At 40.0% G+C, this 20,956-nt stretch overlaps 1 protein-coding gene and 1 long non-coding RNA gene across 4 annotated transcripts in view; both read right to left on the reverse strand.

Moving 5' to 3' along the window:
• Positions 1-18,499, reverse strand: part of LOC138962236 (NEDD8-activating enzyme E1 regulatory subunit-like) — a 33,212-nt gene extending 14,713 nt beyond the window's left edge. For all 3 annotated transcript variants that reach the window (XM_070333993.1, XM_070333987.1, XM_070333980.1), the window contains exons 1-13: positions 18,422-18,499; positions 16,758-16,861; positions 16,106-16,166; positions 13,688-13,790; positions 13,281-13,360; positions 11,863-11,972; positions 7,787-7,896; positions 6,358-6,420; positions 5,805-5,868; positions 4,601-4,692; positions 3,059-3,118; positions 2,461-2,521; positions 215-363 (exon numbers count right to left, since the gene is read on the reverse strand). In XM_070333993.1, coding sequence (XP_070190094.1) covers positions 215-363; positions 2,461-2,521; positions 3,059-3,118; positions 4,601-4,692; positions 5,805-5,868; positions 6,358-6,420; positions 7,787-7,896; positions 11,863-11,972; positions 13,281-13,360; positions 13,688-13,790; positions 16,106-16,166; positions 16,758-16,861; positions 18,422-18,480 — 1,116 coding nt within the window. In that variant the 5' untranslated portion in view covers positions 18,481-18,499. The remainder of the gene's footprint in view (positions 1-214; positions 364-2,460; positions 2,522-3,058; positions 3,119-4,600; positions 4,693-5,804; positions 5,869-6,357; positions 6,421-7,786; positions 7,897-11,862; positions 11,973-13,280; positions 13,361-13,687; positions 13,791-16,105; positions 16,167-16,757; positions 16,862-18,421) is intronic.
• The window catches only part of LOC138962316 (uncharacterized), a 118,099-nt gene that overhangs the window by 14,713 nt on the left and 82,430 nt on the right, over positions 1-20,956 (reverse strand). The window lies entirely within an intron of this gene.

The following is a 20,956-nucleotide window of genomic DNA, read 5'->3' on the forward strand; positions in this document are numbered from 1 at the left end:
ATACTCAGCTGCTGAAGTATGATAACCCTGGTTTTACTTCCAGTTTCTTATCAAAACAAACATCCTTATTTACCCAAAAGGAAGAGGCAAATAATTACAAACTGACACACAGCATCTACCTAGAGAAAAGGATGGCAATATAAAAAAAATAACAACCCAAAACTACACTTTCTGTAGTATTAACTTTTACCCAGTAAGACAGAAACACACATACTCGACCAAGGCTCTGCAGAAGAGCATGCACTCTGTTGCGTATGGCTGTCATGTCAGTGGCCGCCTGCTCGCGGTAGACGTTTTGCAGCTGAATGTAGCGCTCTGAGTCTGACGTCATGTCAGGTATCGTGCCTCTCAGAGGTAGGTCGCCTGCACACAAACAACCCGACAGTCAAACAACTGCTGCTGAATGAAACTGAAAGTAAAGTGAACTTAAAAATACAATATCATGGGATCTGTCCCACTTGGAAGTTGTATCTAACAGAAAAACATGCAGGAGCAATTTAAAGGCATGCACATGTTTACAGTGAAACCCCCCTATAAAGAGCCCCAAATTTAAGACACCCCCCCCCCCCCCCCCCAATTTAAAATCCTGTTTTCTCAGATTTTCTGTTCATAACCTCTGTAAATATACCCCCATTTTAAGACACCCTCCTTTTTAAGACCCGGTATTCTCAAATTTTTGGAGGTCTTAAAAAGGGGTTCCACTGTACAGGTAGATGCTCTAACACAATACTTCAGTAAAACCTCCCACTAACGACCTTAAACATGTCCAGAAAATTTGGTTGTAGAAAGGAGGGGTCTTTATTGGGAGTTTGGGAGGTATAATATTTTTACAGGTGTGGAAACTGTTTGGCAGTTTAGTCTTGAAAATTGTGTCCGTTATACTTTTTTTGTTCCCATTTGATGTGCATATGGATAAGCATGATGTACGTGCATACACCAGCGCACAGACGGGCACACAAACACACACACACGCACACACGCACGCACGCACGCACGCACGCACACACACACACACACACACACACACACACACACACACACACACACACACACACACACACACACACACACACACACACACACACACACAGCCATGCGGTCTCATAGGTAAAACTGGGTGATTGACCCCGGGTAAGAAGCTCAGTGTCTGTAACCTGGGACAGAAAGAGTTTCCTCTTAGAGTTGACCGGCACGGTTGGCCTAGTGGTAAGGCGTCTGCCCCGTGATCGGGAGGTCGTGGGTTCGAACCCTGGCCGGGTCATACCTAAGACTTTAAAATTGGCAATCTAGTGGCTGCTCCGCCTGGCATTATGGGGTTAGTGCTAGGACTGGTTGGTCCGGTGTCAGAATAATGTGACTGGGTGAGACATGAAGCCTGTGCTGCGACTTCTGTCTTGTGTGTGGCGCACGTTATATGTCAAAGCAGCACCGCCCTGATATGGCCCTTCGTGGTCGGCTGGGCGTTAAGCAAACAAACAAACAAACAAACCTCTTAGAGTTAGACATCAAAGGAGCCACCGTCCCATAGGTAAAACTTGCTCATTGGCAAGTATGGGTTTGTTTGTTTGTTCGTTCATGGGCTGAAACTCCCACGGCTTTTACATGTATGACCGCTTTTACCTCGCTATTTAGGCAGCCATACGCCGCTTTCGGAGGAAGCATGCTGGGTATTTTCGTGTTTCTACAACACACCGAACTCTGACATGGATAACAGGATCTTTTTCGTGCGCACTTGGTCTTGTGCTTGCGTGTACACACGGGGGTGTTCGGACACCGAGGAGAGTCTGCACACAAAGTTGACTCTGAGAAATAAATCTCTCGCCGAACGTGGCGACGAACTCACGCTGACAGCGGCCATCTGGATACAAATCCAGCGCGCTACCGACTGAGCTACATCCCCGCCCCGGCAAGTATGGGTCATTGACCCGAGGTCTCAGTTGGTGAGCACACACTCACATAATACGTACACAGCAAATCATTACTGAGTTGTCGTTCTAACTGCCCCTACCCAACTCCTCCCATCCTCTCCCCCACCCCAGCCTACTTCGAGGGCAGTCATTCAATTGTGACAGTAATAGGTGAGAAGATGACAGCCGTGGGCCACTGGACTTGCACGCACTACTGACTACAGACTACCACCCCTGACTCTTGATGCGTGACTAATGGCGTGCGTGTTCCTTGTGTGCTGCGAAATTACGAACTTTGACACTCACTGGTTAAAAGGTCAAAGTCGTTATTGACCCTATGTTGGTAGGTCGGTCGTCGGAAAAAGGAGGGCGTCGTTCTTGGGAGGTTAGTTACAGTGTGAATGGCATCCGTGCCGAGAAATTCGGTCGGCAAAAGGAGGGGGTCGTTCTTGGGAGAGGTCGTTACGGGAGGTGCCACTGTACTATCACACATGTGCAAGCACACATAAATGTGAACACACACACACACACCGTATGGCGCTTTTTCACCTACCATTTCCTTCGTTATGTACAAAATCATGGAGGGCTCGACACAAAATCCAGAACGTCTTGCTCTGTAACCAAAATGAAGCGTGAAACCATGCTGAGCATCAAGTCAGAATAGAATTAGAACAATAACTATGAACAACACATTTTACTACAATCATTTACATACTTGAAATAAATGCAACAGTGACCATAAATATCGATTCATATTGTTCTGTTATACTAAAATCTTAACTTTTTACACATCTTCATGAAAAAGCATGAATATTAATGCACGAACATTAACACACAAACTTTAATGCACAACCACTGATAAAAGACCTAACAAAACTTGCTCTCCATGAATGGTACAATTAGTATTTCTCAACTTCGTTCCTTCAAAATCAACAAACAGTTGACCCAAACTTGAAATCACACACACACAGATCTAACCGAGAGATCCGGGTAAGTGTGCCGAATGACACCACATCTCTCTCAAAAAGAAATTCAGGAAAGAACAGCTAAACAAGTTCTGAATCTGAGGCATGTGATGGATAAAGACTTCACATTTGACCTTGTTCATCCGTGTCAAGAAAATCTGTTCACAAATACAACAGTACACAAACCTCACTGTTGATGTTTGTACAGCACGGATCATCAAACAGAGCTTGCACCTCACTGGGGATCTGGCAAAACGAGAAAGAACATCTTAGGCAAAAAAAAAAAATAGGTCTGTTTACGGTAACCCGACCGACCCTAGTTTTTAGGCCCGACCCTAATCTTTTTTTTGGATCGTCTGAAAAAAACCCAAAAAAAACCGCATCCAAAATAGAGCTGTTTGCGCTCAAACAGCAGACGACAGAAGGGAGGTAAGCTCAAAGTACTGTTTATAGTTATGTTGGGCAAAAACAGGGATTGATGAGAAGAAATGAACTGTGATAGAGAGGGGAGAGAAAAATGAAAAAAAAAAAAAAAAAAAAAAAAAAAAAGAAAAAAAACGCCGACCTACCGACCCTATTTTTTCACCCTATGTTACCGTAAACAGACCTATTTTTTTTTTGGCCTTATCAAAAACAACGAATGGATCAGGTATTGGAGGTTGGAGGTTCCCTGGGGGTAAGGGTTGGGCAACTGGCGTGCACGGCTGAGGTGCACGAGATAGTTACCACCCCAACGAGAACCAGTTGCAAAGTGGAATTCAATCAATCAATATGAGGCTTATATCGCGCGTATTCCGTGGGTACAGTTCTAAGCGCAGGGATTTATTTTTTAATTTTTTTAATTTTAATTTTATGCAATTTATATCGCGCACATATTCAAGGCGCAGGGATTTATTTATGCCGTGTGAGATGGAATTTTTTTTACACAATACATCACGCATTCACATCGGCCAGCAGATCGCAGCCATTTCGGCGCATATCCTACTTTTCACGGCCTATTATTCCAAGTCACACGGGTATTTTGGTGGACATTTTTATCTATGCCTATACAATTTTGCCAGGAAAGACCCTTTTGTCAATCGTGGGATCTTTAACGTGCACACCCCAATGTAATGTACACGAAGGGACCTCGGTTTTTCGTCTCATCCGAAAGACTAGCACTTGAACCCACCACCTAGGTTAGGAAAGGGGGGAGAAAATTGCTAACGCCCTGACCCAGGGTCGAACTCGCAACCTCTCGCTTCCGAGCGCAAGTGCGTTACCACTCGGCCACCCAGTCCACTCGGCCACCCAGTCCTTTTCTCTTGCACCTCAGTCTAGGACTCTTCAAAGAAGAAACAAGGGCCAAGAAACATTCCTATTATTTGCGTGGCTAATTCATAGAACAGAAAAAGGAACCCGATACCATGATCTCTGTTTCAGGACAGTTAGTGATAGCTTACCCGCTTAAATAGAATGCATATGTTATGTTGCGTTTGGGCTGTGCTGCTTATAGGCAGATATAGTTTTGTACAAGTCAGGAACAAAAAATCAATGAATGGAAATTCCATTTTGAAAACTGCTTTAAAAAGAAAAAGAAAAAAAGAAAGAAAAATACACTTAAAGTAAAAACCCAAAACAAGTAACCATTCTTGACATTACATTTACAGCACATCCTTTGGATGAAAATCCATCATGATTTTTTTTAGCCTTTGCAGCTTGTACTCAGAGAAACATAAGAGCCGTTACCCTTGTGGTGACCAAAGCACTGTTGACATGGGTGACCGCCTCGTCAAAGTTCTCCTCTAATTCTGGCACACCCTCCTCATTCTGTCGTATACCTGTCACAAGATGTATATGCTTTAGCTTATGTGTTCTTAAATCCACTCTATGTTGGTACCCGTTTACCACACGTTAATGAGATACAATTCCAATACATCCACAGCCTGGCAGTGACCTTACCAGTGTTTTTTTCCTCTTGATATTACAGTCAACGAGAAAAAAATTATTCTTAAAATTCTTCGTTATTTCCTCTGAAGACAAACATAAGAAGAGACAGAACTTTTCTGTGGCGCCATTATTCCCATTCATAATGAATTCTCAAACTTTCGCTTTTGACGGCAGGATTTTCCTTTAGGGCAAAAAAAAATAAAATAGGTGTGGTTACGGTAACATAGCCAAAAAAAAATAGGGCAGGAAGGCAGGCAATCACTTTTTTTTTTTTAAACTTTTTTTTCGAATGTGTACAAATTAAACCTACTTGACAGGGAAATAAGTGTGCGACTCGGGCGCTTTCGCTTTCATTGCGTTTTCTGCACTCGTTTTCTTGTTTTTTGTGGGTTTTTTTAGGACAAATGTAATAGAAAGTTATAGGGTCGGCCCCTAAAAATAGGGTAGGTCGGGTTACCGTAACCACACCTATTTTTTTTTAGGCCTGGACAAGAGCATCAAGAAGAGAGGTCTTGGTTTGTTCAAACAATGTTGTATCTCTTTAACTGTTTCTGAGTTCTTTAGTTCACATTTGAATGAAATGACTGTGTCTCTCGCATTACAATAACAGGGTAAGAAATTATAATCTGTGACAATTCCAAGCACAAATAAATAAATGAAACAGCTCAATATTCAGTTTCAACAAATCTGATCCAAACAATCATACACAAGAAAGGAGGAAGTCATTGTATTGTATTATATTGAATTGTATTGTATTATATCATCATTGCCAACAATGATATTGATTTGGAAAATCAGGCCGCATGATTTTTCTTCTCGTCTTGTGGTTTCATTATCCTTCAATTGGCAATTATTTTGATTTATCTGTATTCTTTTGTGGTGTTTTTTTCTCTGCATGTGTTGCTGTATTTACTGAATTTTCGTGTAATACATTTTCTTTAAAAATAAAAAAATAAAAAAAACAAGAAAAGGAAAGGAGGAAGTAAAAACAACTATTCTTTACCTTTTCTAATCATCTCTTTCAACATGTTCTTCTCCTTATAGTTCTTTGGTATCTGACCATCATGCTGCAAAAAAAGAAGAAAAAAAGAAGTCATTTTTCCATTTCATCACAATCACATCTACCAGCTTTCGAACGTTAAAACTCTTGCATCTACAAACAAAAGTCAACCACTTGTCTAGCTCCATGATTTCAACAGCATGTACAATTCCCTTCTCTTCTGATTGCTTTATAAGGCCACAAAAAAAAATAGGTCTGTTTACGGTAACCCGACCGACTCTATTTTTTTCGCGCGACCCTAGACTTTTTTTTTGGCATTTGGTGGGAAAAAAAAGAAAAAAAAAATCTTGGTTTTTTTGCAAAATAACGTAATAATATGGTTTTTGGGAGGAAAAAAAAAATAAAAAAATAAAAATCCCGACCTACCGACCCTATTTTTTTGGCCTATGTTACCGTAAACAGACCTTTTTTTTTTTGGCGTAATTATAAACATAAAACCACTATCAGGAAACGCACACACACGACACACACACTGACGCACACTGTAGAGACCAACCGTTTTCTTCCACTCTTGGACGTATTTATAGAGGAGGACAAGCCATGGTGTGTGACCATGCTCCTGAAATAGAAAACAGAAAACGTGTAGATTACTAAATACATCGTCAGCCCTAGGGTGATCAAAACAACAAACAAAAGAAAATGGTTGACACCCATGACACAAAAACATTCAACACTTCATCTCAATCACTTCCAAGAATCAATCAATCAATCAATCAATAGAAGCTTATATAGCGCGTATTCCGTAGGTACAGTTCTAAGCGCTTGTCGAAGAGTTGTCAACACAGGACTAACAAAGAATACAGTGGAACTGAAACTTTAAGATCCCTTTTCTAAGACAACCCCCTTTTAGGGCGTTAATTTCTCAGATTTCCTTTTCATAAAGTCTGTAAATTTAACTACATTTTAAAACCTCTCTTTTTAAGAACTGCTTTTCTCATATTTTGGAAAAGCACACTCTCTCTCATGAAAATAGCTCAGCCCACCGTCTCAGATCTGGCCTGGCTTTTAAATGGAATAAGACCATCCCTCCACTTGGTCACATACCATAAACAACACCCTGACTGCTTGCTGTGTTGAGTTGAAATCTTTTGATAAATTAATTTCTATAAAAAAAAAACCCAGCCAACAACAGCGAAATCAATTCATAAAAACAAACCCCACTGGGCACAGAGAGGTTCCGGGCGATTCATTTTCCGCATGTTTGTTTGTTTGTTTGTTTGCTTAACGCCCAGCCGACCACGAAGGGCCATATCAGGGCGGTGCTGCTTTGACATATAACGTGCGCCACACACAAGACAGAAGTCGCAGCACAGGCTTCATGTCTCACTCACCCAGTCACATTATTCTGACACCGGACCAACCAGTCCTAGCACTAACCCCATAATGCCAGACGCCAGACGGAGCAGTCACTAGATTGCCAATTTTAAAGTCTTAGGTATGACCCAGCCGGGGTTCGAACCCACGACCTCCCGATCACGGGGCGGACGCCTTACCACTAGGCCAACCGTGCCGGTATTTTCCGCATGTGACCAAGCTGAGATATGGTCTTATCCTATGACAAAGCATGGCCAGATCTGACATAGTGAGCCGAACTGTTTTCATGTGAAGGAGTGTGCCATTAAAATCTGGATTTTTACTGTATAAACATAAACATAAGCATGAATCATGCTGCAGCCAACTATGTACAGTGGAACCCCCATATTAAGACCCACCAATTTAAGGCTCCCTCCTTTTTAAGACCCTGTTTTCTCAGATGTTCTGTTCATAACCTCTGTAATTTTACCCCTATTTTAAGGCTTCCTCCTTTTTTGTACAGTGGAACCCCCCTTTTAAGACCCGATGTTCTCAGATTTGTTTGGAGGTCTTAAAAGGGGGGTTCCACTGCACAAAAACCACTCAGAAAAACACTTTGTTCAAGTTCTGACCTTCTTGGTCATGGTTTCCATGTTGAGAGAATCGCAGAAAGTCTGGAGGCCAGGGAACGGTCTGTCCAAACGCAGGTCCTCCAGGGCACTGTCTGGATGGGACTCCACAACTGACAAACGTCAACAACAAATTGGCTGCAGTTCTTGACACAACTGATAGTGATACAGTGGAACCCCCCTTTTAAGACCCTCCAATTTAAGAGTAAGACTACTCCCCGTTTAAGACCTTGCTTTTAACAGCTTTTCTGTCAAAACCTCTGTAAGTTACCCCCATTTTAAGACTCCCCCCCCCCACCCCCCCCCCTTTTTAAGATCTGATTTTATCAGATTTGTGAATGTCTTGAAAGAGTGATTCCACTGTACTTATAAAGTTAAAAAAACAAAAGATATCTGTACTCACCGATACAGGAACAGCACTAGACAGTACGAATTTTCGCTTAACTCTTACCAGTTCGCTCCCTTACCCATCGTAAGCAAGCTTACGATGCCCCCCCCCCCCCCCCCCCCCCCCCCCCCCCCCCCCCCCCCCCCCCCCCCCCTGTAGTTTTCCACTGACCAATTATCTAATTATAAAAAAAAAAATTTGTTATTTTACATTGGATGGGTCGGACAGTGGATAAACTATATGTTAGACACACTTTATGACAGAAACAAGCTGGGTTTTTGTTATAAGTTAGTTATAGGAATGCATTATTATGCACACACACAAAAAAAGTCTGTTAACGGTAACATAGGCCAATAAAATAGGGTCGGTAGGTCGGGACTTTTTTTTTTTTCTTTTCCCCCCAAAAACATATTTCTAAGTTCTTTTGCCAAAAAACAAAGACCTTTTTTTTTCACAAAAAAACCATATTTTTAAATTATTTTGCCCAATTTTTTTTTTTCTCTCCCCCAAATGCCCCCAAAAAGTCTAGGGTCGCGGGAAAAAATAGGGTCGGTCGGGATACCGTAAACAGACTATTTTTTTTTTTTGGTGCCTTAGGCATGCGTATGTCATGAAACGTCCAACTTTGAAATTTGGGTGACAATAACTTTTTTGTTTATCAGCAAAATTCAATAAAACTTTGCTATGTTATGTAAAATGAATGCCCAAACAGACTAGTTAGCAACATATCTAAAATAAACTGAGCACAAAAGAAATGTCTTCTTTGTGTTCCAAAAAATGGGCGTACAAATTTCAACAAAAATCATGTTGTCACCCCCATAACATTTTTTTACTTTTAAAGATAGCACAATTCTCTTTGCAAATATGAAAAGCTTATTCATTTTCCTTTCATTTATATATAACTTTCTATATTTCATTTAGAATATGACCCCAGATAGCCACTCGGCAAGTAGGCACCAACAGCACTGTAAAATATGCCCTAAAACCCCCGAACTGGTAAGAGTTAAGTAAGCTTCATCAAGAACAAACAAACACAAAAGGCAACAAGTCGCATAAGGCGAAAATACAATATTTAGTCAAGTAGCTGCCATTTTTCAGCAAGACCGTATACTCGTAGCATCGTCAGTCCACCGCTCATGGCAAAGGCAGTGAAATTGACAAGAAGAGCGGGGTAGTAGTTGCGCTAAGAAGGATAGCACGCTTTTCTGTACCTCTCTTTGTTTTAACTTTCTGAGCGTGTTTTTAATCCAAACATATCATATCTATATGTTTTTGGAATCAGGAACCGACAAGGAATAAGATGAAAGTGTTTTTAAATTGATTTGGACAATTTAATTTTGATAATAATTTTTATATATTTAATTTTCAGAGCTTGTTTTTAATCCGAATATAACATATTTATATGTTTTTGGAATCAGCAAATGATGGAGAATAAGATAAACGTAAATTTGGATCGTTTTATAAATGTTTATTTTTTTTTACAATTTTCCGATTTTTAATGACCAAAGTCATTAATTAATTTTTAAGCCACCAAGCTGAAATGCAATACCGAACCCCGGGCTTCGTCGAAGATTACTTGACCAAAATTTGAACCAATTTGGTTGAAAAATGAGGGCGTGACAGTGCCGCCTCAACTTTCACGAAAAGCCGGATATGACGTCATCAAAGACATTTATCAAAAAAATGAAAAAAACGTATGGGGATATCATACCCAGGAACTTTCATGTCAAATTTCATAAAGATCGGTCCAGTAGTTTGGTCTGAATCGCTCTACACGCACGCACACACACACACACACACATACACCACGACCCTCGTCTCGATTCCCCCTCGATGTTAAAATATTTAGTCAAAACTTGACTAAATATAATAAAAAGCAGACGCAACACGGAACGAACAAGATTTGAAAAGAATATGGAGGGGCCGGGAAACACATAAAAGGGAAGGAACTAAATACCTATAAAGAGTTAACTGGATATAGAGAGGTGAAGGATTCAAACACATACATAAAGACATGTTACAAAAGTGTTATGAAGACAACAACAACTCCAAAACAATGAATAATTAAAACCAAGAACACAAACTAAAACATATGAAACTGTGAGTTAATTCCAAAGAGAAGGCATTAGTTCCCACAACTGAGACTTGAGAATTCACATACCTAACAAGGCTCACGTAAGAAATCGACAAACAGTAACACTCACTCCGTCACACACACACACACACACACACAGAAAGAGCATAGGTGAAACTGCAAGAAAGCGAGACACTAGATCTAGATCTGTCTGTCTGCATGTAGCCTACTTACAGGGACACGACTGCCAACTAGTCTCGGCCCGCTCAAAATAATAATGACCGAGACTTTCAGTACTTCCTTTGCGTGACGTCTAACCCTCTTACGTCATAATGTGACGTCAATGTAATGTGACGTCTTCAAATGTTAGAGTTTCTACCACAGACATACACACGCACGCACGCGTACGCACGCACGCACAGACAGACAAAGTTACGATCGCATAGGCTACACTTACGTGAGCCAAAAACTGCACTATCTCAAAGCCAGGGCAATTGTTGTCAGAAAAGGGTGCCTTAAAATGAAGTTCACAAATAACACAAACAGCAACTTAAATGCAGTAAGGCCCCCCCCCAAAAAAGAGGTCTGTTTACGGTAACATAGGACAAAAAAATAGGGTCGGTAGGTCGGGATTTTTTTTTTTCTTTTTCCAGAAAACCATATTTTTACGTTATTTTACTTGCTTTTTTTTCTTCTTTTTTTCCCCCCCAAATGCCAAAAAAAAGTCTAGGGTCGCGCGAAAAAAAATAGGGTCGGTCGGGTTACCGTAAACAGACTATTTTTTTTTTTGGCCTAACCAGCCGAACACGAATACAAGTTTTGAAACTCTTCTAAGTTACAAACAAGAAGAGCAAACGCTCGATCGAGTCACTTTCGCAGTTCTGAATATTATATGAGGCATCAGATGGACAGGAAGAAATTGCTATTCACAACACAATGAGTCACGTTCACATAAAATTTGAGCCCGGTCACTTTTATAGTTTCCGAGAAAAGCCCAACGTTAAGTTGTGTGTTGCCGAACAGAAAAGGCTAGTTATCTCCCTTGTTTTTCTGATAACGTTCGTAAAAGGCTACAGATGTAAATACTTTGATGTAAAGAATAATCCTACAAAGTTTCAATCACATCCGATGAACTTTGTCAAAGATATAAAATGTCTAATTTTTCCTTTGACGCTGACCTGTGACCTTGAAAAAGGTCAAAGGTCAACAAAACCATCGTTAAAGTGTAGAGGTCATTGGAGGTCACGACTAAACAAAATATGAGCCCGATCGCTTTGATAGTTTCCGAGATACTTTGTCAAAGATATAAAATGTCTAATTTTTCCTTTGACGCTGACCTGTGACCTTGAAAAAGGTCAAAGGTCAACGAAACCATCGTTAAAGTGTAGAGGTCATTGGAGGTCACGACTAAACAAAATATGAGCCCGATCGCTTTGATAGTTTCCGAGAAAAGTCCAACGTTAAGGTGGTGTCTACGGCCGGCCGTCCGGCGGCCGGACGGACGGCCGGACAGACTAACACTGACCGATTACATAGAGTCACTTTTTCTCAAGTGACTCAATAAAAATAAAATAAGAAATGCATGATCAACAATTCATAAAGAGAGCAGTAACTTACTTGTGTGTTCCCTCACCGCCAGCCGAAGATAACCGATGAATCCATAGCAGCGACACACCAGCAGTGGAATATTTTTCTCCCATAGTACCCCCCCAAGTTGCAACAAGGCTCTGAAAACAATCTTCAATGAACACCAAGTACCTAACATTTCAAACAGATTTAGAGCAGAAAAAAACACCATTGCACAGTCAAGAATTTAATTAAAACAGAGAGCATTTTGGAACTGCAAACAAGAATGCAGTATGAACCATGTTGTTTTAAATAAATAATATTTGTACAAACAAGAAGAGCAAACGCTCGATCGAGTCACTTTCGCAGTTCTGAATATTATATGAGGCATCAGATGGACAGGAAGAAATTGCTATTCACAACACAATGAGTCACGTTCACATAAAATTTGAGCCCGGTCACTTTTATAGTTTCCGAGAAAAGCCCAACGTTAAGTTGTGTGTTGAACAGAAAAGGCTAGTTATCTCCCTTGTTTTTCTGATAACGTTCGTAAAAGGCTACAGATGTAAATACTTTGATGTAAAGAATAATCCTACAAAGTTTCAATCACATCCGATGAACTTTGTCAAAGATATAAAATGTCTAATTTTTCCTTTGACGCTGACCTGTGACCTTGAAAAAGGTCAAAGGTCAACGAAACCATCGTTAAAGTGTAGAGGTCATTGGAGGTCACGACTAAACAAAATATGAGCCCGATCGCTTTGATAGTTTCCGAGAAAAGTCCAACGTTAAGGTGGTGTCTACGGACGGCCGGCCGGACAGACTAACACTGACCGATTACATAGAGTCACTTTTTCTCAAGTGACTCAATAAATGATGCACAACGGGTACGGGTGGCCGAGTGGTAACGCACTTGCGCTCGGAAGCGAGAGGTTGCGAGTTTGACCCTGGGTCAGGGCGTTAGCAATTTTCTCCCCTCTTTCCTAACTTAGGTGGTGGGTTCAAGTGCTAGTCTTTCGGATGAGACGAAAAACCGAGGTCCCTTCGTGTACACTACATTGGGGTGTGCACGTTAAATATCCAACGATTGACAAAAGGGTCTTTCCTGGCAAAATTGTATAGGCATAGATAAAAAATGTCCACCAAAATACCCGTGTGACTTGGAATAATAGGCCGTGAAAAGTAGGATATGCGCCGAAATGGCTGCGATCTGCTGGTCGATGTGAATGCGTGATGTATTGTGTAAAAAATTCCATCTCACACGGCATAAATAGATCCCTGCGCCTTGAGTCCGAGTCTGGAGATACGCGCGCGATATAAGACTTCATATAATAATAATAATAACACACACACAGTGACACAGACGTAAACACACAGAGAACTGTAATCTTGCAATCAATGCGTCCTTATTGTTTCATTCCTATTCATGCACATATTCTTGCACACACACAAACCAAAAGGTGTCTTACTTTTCATGCAGGTTGATGGCAACGACGACGGAGAAAGTTGAGAAGTAGTCAGGGTTGCTTTCAAGAAGAGTTTCCACACTCTGTAATAACCAAATTATAATTCGTTACTAATATTACTCCTCTAGCATACATTCACTGTAAACTATATTTCTCAGTGTACTAACATTAACTCTCACACACACACAAAGCAAAAGGAACTGATATACTTTCTGATGACGTTTTGACATCAGTCTGCTTCTCTGGACGTGCAAGGTTGTAAAACAAGTTTTGATTACCTCTCTGGGAGGTAAAAATTGTACAAGTCAAATAAACCATTACAATAAACCATTACAATAACTTCAATAAAATCGACTACCTCCACTACAGATTTATTAATTATCTGGGATCCAGTTAGATCTACATCTCACCTCTTCCACAAAGTTGCCAGTGACGTCATCGTTAAGTTCTCCCAGAAGTTCAGTTGCCACCTGAGCTCGAGACTTGCCAATTGAATCCGCAAGCAAAAAGAAACTGTAGACAACAGAAAAATTATTCAAAACAAGAGTACAATAGAACCCCCATTGGAAGATCTCCAAAAATCTAAGAAAAGCAGGTCTTACAACTAGTTACTTCTTCTTCTTCTGCGTTCGTGGGCTGAAACTCCCACGTACACTCGTGTTTTTTTTTGCACGAGTGGAATTTTGTATGACCATTTTTTACCCCGCCATTTAGGCAGCCATACGCCGTTTTCGGAGGAAGCATGCTGGGTATTTTCGTGTTTCTATAACCCACCAAACTCTGACATGGATTACAGGATCTTTTTCGTGCGCACTTGGTCTTGTGCTTGCGTGTACACACGGGGGTGTTCGGACACCGAGGAGAGTCTGCACACAAAGTTGACTCTGAGAAATAAATCTCTCGCCGAATGTGGGGACGAACTCACGCTGACAGCGGCCAACTGGATACAAATCCAGCGCGCTACCGACTGAGCTACATCCCCGCCCCACAACTAGTTACAATTGAGGGAGTCTTAAAATGGAGATAAATGTACAGAAATTATAATCAAAATTAGCCTTAAAGCAGGGGTTTCTTAAGAGGAAGATTCCACTTTACATACTACATAAAGTCTATTAAAACACAAAAGAATTGACATCTTCAATGACTAAGAACAAAAAGCACATGCTGAGAAATTTGGTAGCCGTAACAACAAGGAAATAAAACAAACAAGTCGCGAAAGGCGAAAATACAACATTTAGTCAAGCTATCGAACTCACAGAATGAAACTGAACGCACTGCAATACTCGTAGCATCGTCAGTCCACCGCTCGTGGTAAAGGCAGTGAAATTGACAAGAAGAGCGGGGTAGTAGTTGCGCTGAGAAGGATAGCACGCTTTTCTGTACCTCTCTTCGTTTTAACTTTCTGAACGTGTTTTTAATCCAAACATATCATATCTATATGTTTTTCGGAATCAGGAACTGACAAGGAATAAGATGAAAGTGTTTTTAAATTGATTTCGAAAATTTAATTTTGATAATAATTTTTATATTTTTAATTTTCAGAGCTTGTTTTTAATCCAAATATAACATATTTATATGTTTTTGGAATCAGAAAATGATGAAGAATAAGATGAACGTAAATTTGGATCGTTTTATAAAAAAATTAATTTTTTTACAATTTTCAGATTTTTAATGACCAAAGTCATTAATTAATTTTTAAGCCACCAAGCTGAAATGCAATACCGAAGTCCGGCCTTCGTCGAAGATTGCTTGGCCAAAATTTCAATCAATTTGATTGAAAAATGAGGGTGTGACAGTGCCGCCTCAACTTTTACAAAAAGCCGGATATGACGTCATCCAAGACATTTATCGAAAAAATGAAAAAAACGTCCGGGGATATCATTCCCAAGAACTCTCATGTAAAATTTCATAAAGATCAGTCCAGTAGTTTAGTCTGAATCGCTCTACACACACACACACACACAGACAGACAGACACACACACACATACACCACGACCCTCGTCTCGATTCCCCCTCTATGTTAAAACATTTAGTCAAAACTGACTAAATGTAAAAAGATTCCCTGGGCAATTGAATTGTATGTTAAGTTAATGCATAAATACCAAACACCAGTACTAAAAAAAAACTTTTCATGAAGAAATTAACTACAACTTTTTTTTACCTCGGATCATACAACTACAAGTTTCCATTTGCATTGAATGTAACTTGTAAGCTGAAATTGCAACGGCAATTACAATTTCAACAATATCCTGAAATGATAGCAGGGTTCCACATGATCACATCACGTAGAATTAAGGGTATAATACCCTTTGACCCTCCAAATCACGTACGAGATGCTCTCCAAAGAGGTAAAAAAAACGTACGAGTCAAACGCTGAAAGGGTATAGCCTTTGCTAGTTTACAAGCAACAGCACGCAGTCCGCCTGCTCTACTGAGACCACTAATGTACACGCCGTGTTCGTGCCACTCCTCTGTCGACACTGACACGCCGTGAAGCAGAGGTTGCCTCCCTTGTCCTCAAACTGCGCGATATCTTTAAACTGATCATCTCGATGGCACTGTTCGCTTTAGCCTATCCGGTGCTGTCACCTGCTCAAAGAAATGCCCCGCAAAACGCTCTGGGAAAAAAATGACATTTCATGGATACACCGATTGTCACTCATACCCTGTGAAAAATCTGGAAGGGGTATAAAAACCCTTTACTTTTTTCCTGAAAGGGTATGAATACCCTTGACTTTTGGGGTTGTGTGGAACCCTCGATAGCGTTTCACAGTGAAGAGCATACTGCAGAAAGAAGAAAGACACAGCTTGTAATGCATTGGCTTACTTGTTTCCAACATCTTCTCCTCGTACTTTATGTCCGTCTACTATTGTAAAAGATCCAATTCCTGAAAAGAAAAACAAGGTGATCCATTTGCGAATGTCTCTCTATTTGTCCTGTCAGAACCTATACAAAAATGCATTTTAGTTTAACGTACAAAGGTGTAATCATTTTCAGTTACGTAAATTATGTACACAGATAGTATGAGTGTGTGCACACGAGCTTGTGTGTCCATATGTTTGTAATGTGTGTGTTATACATTATTACGCACTGTAGAATTTACTAGAAAGTACTCAAACGAGCTGTGACTCTTACTGCAGCACACTGCAAAATATTGAAAAAAGGCATCTTGCTTTAATGTGTACATGTGTCACATGGAGGGCTGGCAGGCGAAGGCACATGCACTTCCGCCATTCAGCATATTGAGAATGTCAATTTTGTATTAGGTGCATGTGCTAACAAAAACATCCCAGACAATGTCATCAACATCGGACCGTTAATCTGACAGACATGGGCTGCTATTTTGCCCCCCACGGTCATGTATACATGTATCATTGCAGGAATTGTGATCAATGTCAAACGACAGACCTCAATAGTACTACTAGTACTACTAGTATTGTACTTAGTAATACTAATAGACACCACAACTAGTACAAACCTGGCAGAATGACATTTTTCAGAATCTCTGTGCCTGTTGCAGTAGCATTGATGAGGCAAACCCTTGCAGCTTCCAGTGCTGACTGACCATGATCGCCCCAAAGTCTGCAAGAAAATGAAAATGTACGCTAAACTCTTGATCAATTCAACACAGGGCTTTTTAAAGCCTCCCGCAACTTTTCATGATGTCTAGTTCTACGCTGGCGTAGAATAGAACACAATGATCAAAAGTGACTTGAAGTTGTACTGCCTCTCCCCAACCTGTTTCTGTTCAAATAGGCAACACTGACATTCTTTTCTCACCATCAGCTAGAAACCTTGGATTCACCCTTTCATCTGACATGACCCTTAACAAACATATATCTTTATTAGTCTTTAGAGCAGCTTATTTTGAGCTTCGTAAGATCAGCACCATTCGCCACACACTCTCCTCTCAAACAATTAACACTCTTGTCTGTGCCTTTGTTCTTTCTAAACTTGACTACTGCAACTCTCTTCTCTCTGGCTGTCCTCTGTACCTCCTGCATAAACTACAAAAAGTCCAAAACTCGGCAGCACGCCTCATTCTCAAAGCACGAAAACGAGATCACGCAACACCACTTCTTCACACACTGCACTGGTTACCTATTCAAGCCCGCATTGACTACAAACTGTCCACCCTCTGCTTTAACTTCTTTTCTGGCTCGTCTCCTGCTTACTTCTCTGAACTCCTCACCGTCTATTCTCCAGCAAGACAACTCCGTGCCTCTTCTGACTGTCGCATCCTTACCATTCCACACACCAAAACCAAAACATACGGACAACGCACTTTTACTTTCTGCGCACCCACACAATGGAATTCTCTCCCCTTTCACATCCGCCACTCTCAGTAACCTAAAGCATTCAAACGAGCACTTAAAACGCACCTCTTCAAGAAATACAACCCCTGATTTTGTTTTCTCAGTCCATCAGTAGGCTACATGTAGTGTATTTGTTGTTTTAGTGATAATGTATATAAACATCTAGGACTGTTTTCAGCATTGTTGATAACATGTTCTGCTTGATTAAGGGTATTCAGCTGGTATTTCCTTGGTTTTTACTACCTATTTTATTCATGTTTTTATTACTTAGTTAGTGGAAGAATCTTTTGTAATGTATGTTTGATGGTGTATGCTTTTAATTAAGCGTTGTTGACTATGAATGTAGATGTAAATGCTTGTATAACTGTGTTTTAATTTTAAATGTGTCAAGCGCAAAGAGCATAATTGTAAAGTTATGATGTTGCGCTATATAAATGCTCATTTATTATTATTATTATTATATTATTACTCCACACAAACAATAGAGATAGTCGACTTTTAACATTTAACTTCAGGCTTCACGTTTGAAAATCAAAACTTAAAATTAACCACAGGCCCAGATCAGCCGCGTCGTAATCATAGAATGTATGTACGCTCACAGAGCAAAAAGTGTATCAGCTTAGGCATCTGCTTATCTCGTTAACAACATGAAATGATGTAGCCCACACTGACACAGTACAGTATCGAAACTGCATGAATGACCTCGAGTGAAGTGGTGTAACTCAAGCCGAAACCAAATATTTCTTCGATTTGTTACCGATGAATCATACGTTTGCATTATCAGTATTTAAGACAACAATTTTTAGAGCTGTACAATTTGTCCTACCGAAGTTGTCTGTCGTATTTGTTGTTCTTGTCCAAGCCGCTTCCTTTGGTTTCCGCCATGATGATGAATCAAGGAAAGATAACTGTTTTCGACTTTATACCGCAATTTGCAATTACAATAGAGAAGGGTCCGTAAAATTGTATGTTGTTTCGTGAGGCTGTCTTTGATGTGTGAGTGCGCGTGCGCACGTGAGAGAGAGAGAGAGAGAGAGAGAGAGAGAGAGAGAGAGAGAGAGAGAGAGAGAGAGAGAGATTTGTTTAATGAAGTGATTGTATGGAATTGTGACTCCACATTTCTTAACTACTGTGTCGATTCCTATTTCGCTAACTTCTCAGCCAACACACAGACACAAGTGAGGGCAGAGAGAGAGAGAGAGAGAGAGAGAGAGAGAGAGAGAGAGAGAGAGAGCGAGAGAGAGAGAGAGAGTGAGTATCTATTCTACTATGTACAATTACCACTAATAAAAAAATAAAGTCGCGTAAGGCGAAATTACTACATTTAGTCAAGCTGTGGAACTCACAGAATGAAACTGAACGTAGTCCGCCGCTAGTGCAAAAGGCAGTGAAAGTGACGAGCCTGTTTGGCGCGGTAGCGGTTGCGCTGTGCTTCATAGCACGCTTTACTGTACCTCTCTTTGTTTTTACTTTATGAGCGTGTTTTTAATCCAAACATATCATATCTATATGTTTTTGGAATCAGGAACCGACAAGGAATAAGATGAAATAGTTTTTAAAACGATTTCGGAAATTTAATTTTGATCATAATTTTCATATTTTTAATTTTCAGAGCTTGTTTTTAATCCAAATATAACATATTTATATGTTTTTGGAATCAGAAAATGACGAAAAATAAGATGTTTTTGGATTGTTTAATAAAAAAATAATTTTAATTACAAGTTTCCGATTTTTAATGACCAAACTCACTCATTAGTTTTTAAGCCACCAAGCTGAAATGCAATACCAAACCCCGGCCTTCGTCGAAGATCGCTTTGCCAAAATTTCAATCAATTTGATTGAAAAATGAGGGTGTGACAGTGCCGCCTCAACTTTTACAAAAAGCCGGATATGACGTCATCAAAGGTATTTATCAAAAAAATGAAAATAACGTCCGGGGATATCATACCCAGGAACTCTCATGTCAAATTTCATAAAGATCGGCCCAGTAGTTTAGTCTGAATCGCTCTACACACACACAGAGACACACAGAGACACACACACACACACACATACACCACGACCCTCATCTCGATTCCCCCCTCTATGTTAAAACATTTAGTCAAAACTTGACTAAATGTAAAAAGAGAGAGAGAGAGAGAGAGAGAGAGAGAGAGAGAGAGAGAGAGAGAGAGAGAGAGAGAGAGAGAGGGGGGAAGAGAGGGAGAGATCGAAAGAGAGAGACAAGGAGAGAGAGAGAGAGAGAGAGAGAGAGAGGGGGGGGGGGGGGGGAAGAAAGAGACAGCAAGAGACAGTTTTATGCACAAACATTCTCCTCAAAGTACAAAAAAACTGTACTTTATAAAATCACAGAAATGAAGGCAAAACTTTAATTATCTACAAAACATTTTATTTGTTTGCTTGGTATACACCAAATGATATATAATTCATAACAGTTTGATCTTTCTTATTTAGTTTGATCAAGTGACCAACAGCAGTATGCTATGTCTGTGACAACAAAGCCTAATTAAATTAAAAGATTTTAATCTCATACTGTAATTTGCTACAGGAACACAGCCTCAAAGACAAGCCTTTTAAAAAAAAAAATGTATCTTCTCTTGATACACAATGGAATTCTCTCCCCTTTCACATCCGCCACTCTCAGTCACCCCAAGCATTCAAACGAGCACTTAAAACGCACCTCTTCAAGAAATACAACCCTTGATTTTGTTTTCTCAGTCCATCAGTAGGCTACATGTAGTGTATTTGTTGTTTTAGTGATAATGTATATAAACATCTAGGGCCGTTTTCAGTATTGTTGATAACATGTTCTGTTTGATTAAGGGTATTCAGCTGGTATTTCCTTGTTTTCACTACCTATTTTATTCATGTTTTTATTACTTAGTTTGTGGAAGAATCTTTTGTATGTATGTTTGATGGTGTATGCTTTTAATTAAGCGTTGCTGACTATGTAGATGTAAATATTAAATGCTTGTATAACTGTGTTTTAATTTTAAATGTGTCATAAGCACAAAGAGCATAATTGTAAAGTTATGATGTTGCGCTATATAAATGCTCATTTATTATTTATTATTATTATTTTGGTCAAATATTGTGTTATAAAAACATTAAGTGTATGAAAAAAGGGATGAACAAAATTTCTTATGATACTTTCCTTCTTGTTCAAGCAATCCTGTACATCACTGTAGATCCATCCAGTCTTTTAAACTCTATAAGAGCATCCTTCCATAGGCACACATACCAAAAATCAATCATCCAAGTGCTTCCTGTGCAGACCGGGGATTTTTTGCTGAATCAGTTTGTAAAAGATTGACAAAGGTGCAATATTCATTCAGCCACACACAAAAAAACGACACTCCCA

This window comes from Littorina saxatilis, linkage group LG1 (genome assembly GCF_037325665.1).
Source record: "Littorina saxatilis isolate snail1 linkage group LG1, US_GU_Lsax_2.0, whole genome shotgun sequence".
In the NCBI taxonomy this organism is placed as follows: domain Eukaryota; kingdom Metazoa; phylum Mollusca; class Gastropoda; order Littorinimorpha; family Littorinidae; genus Littorina; species Littorina saxatilis.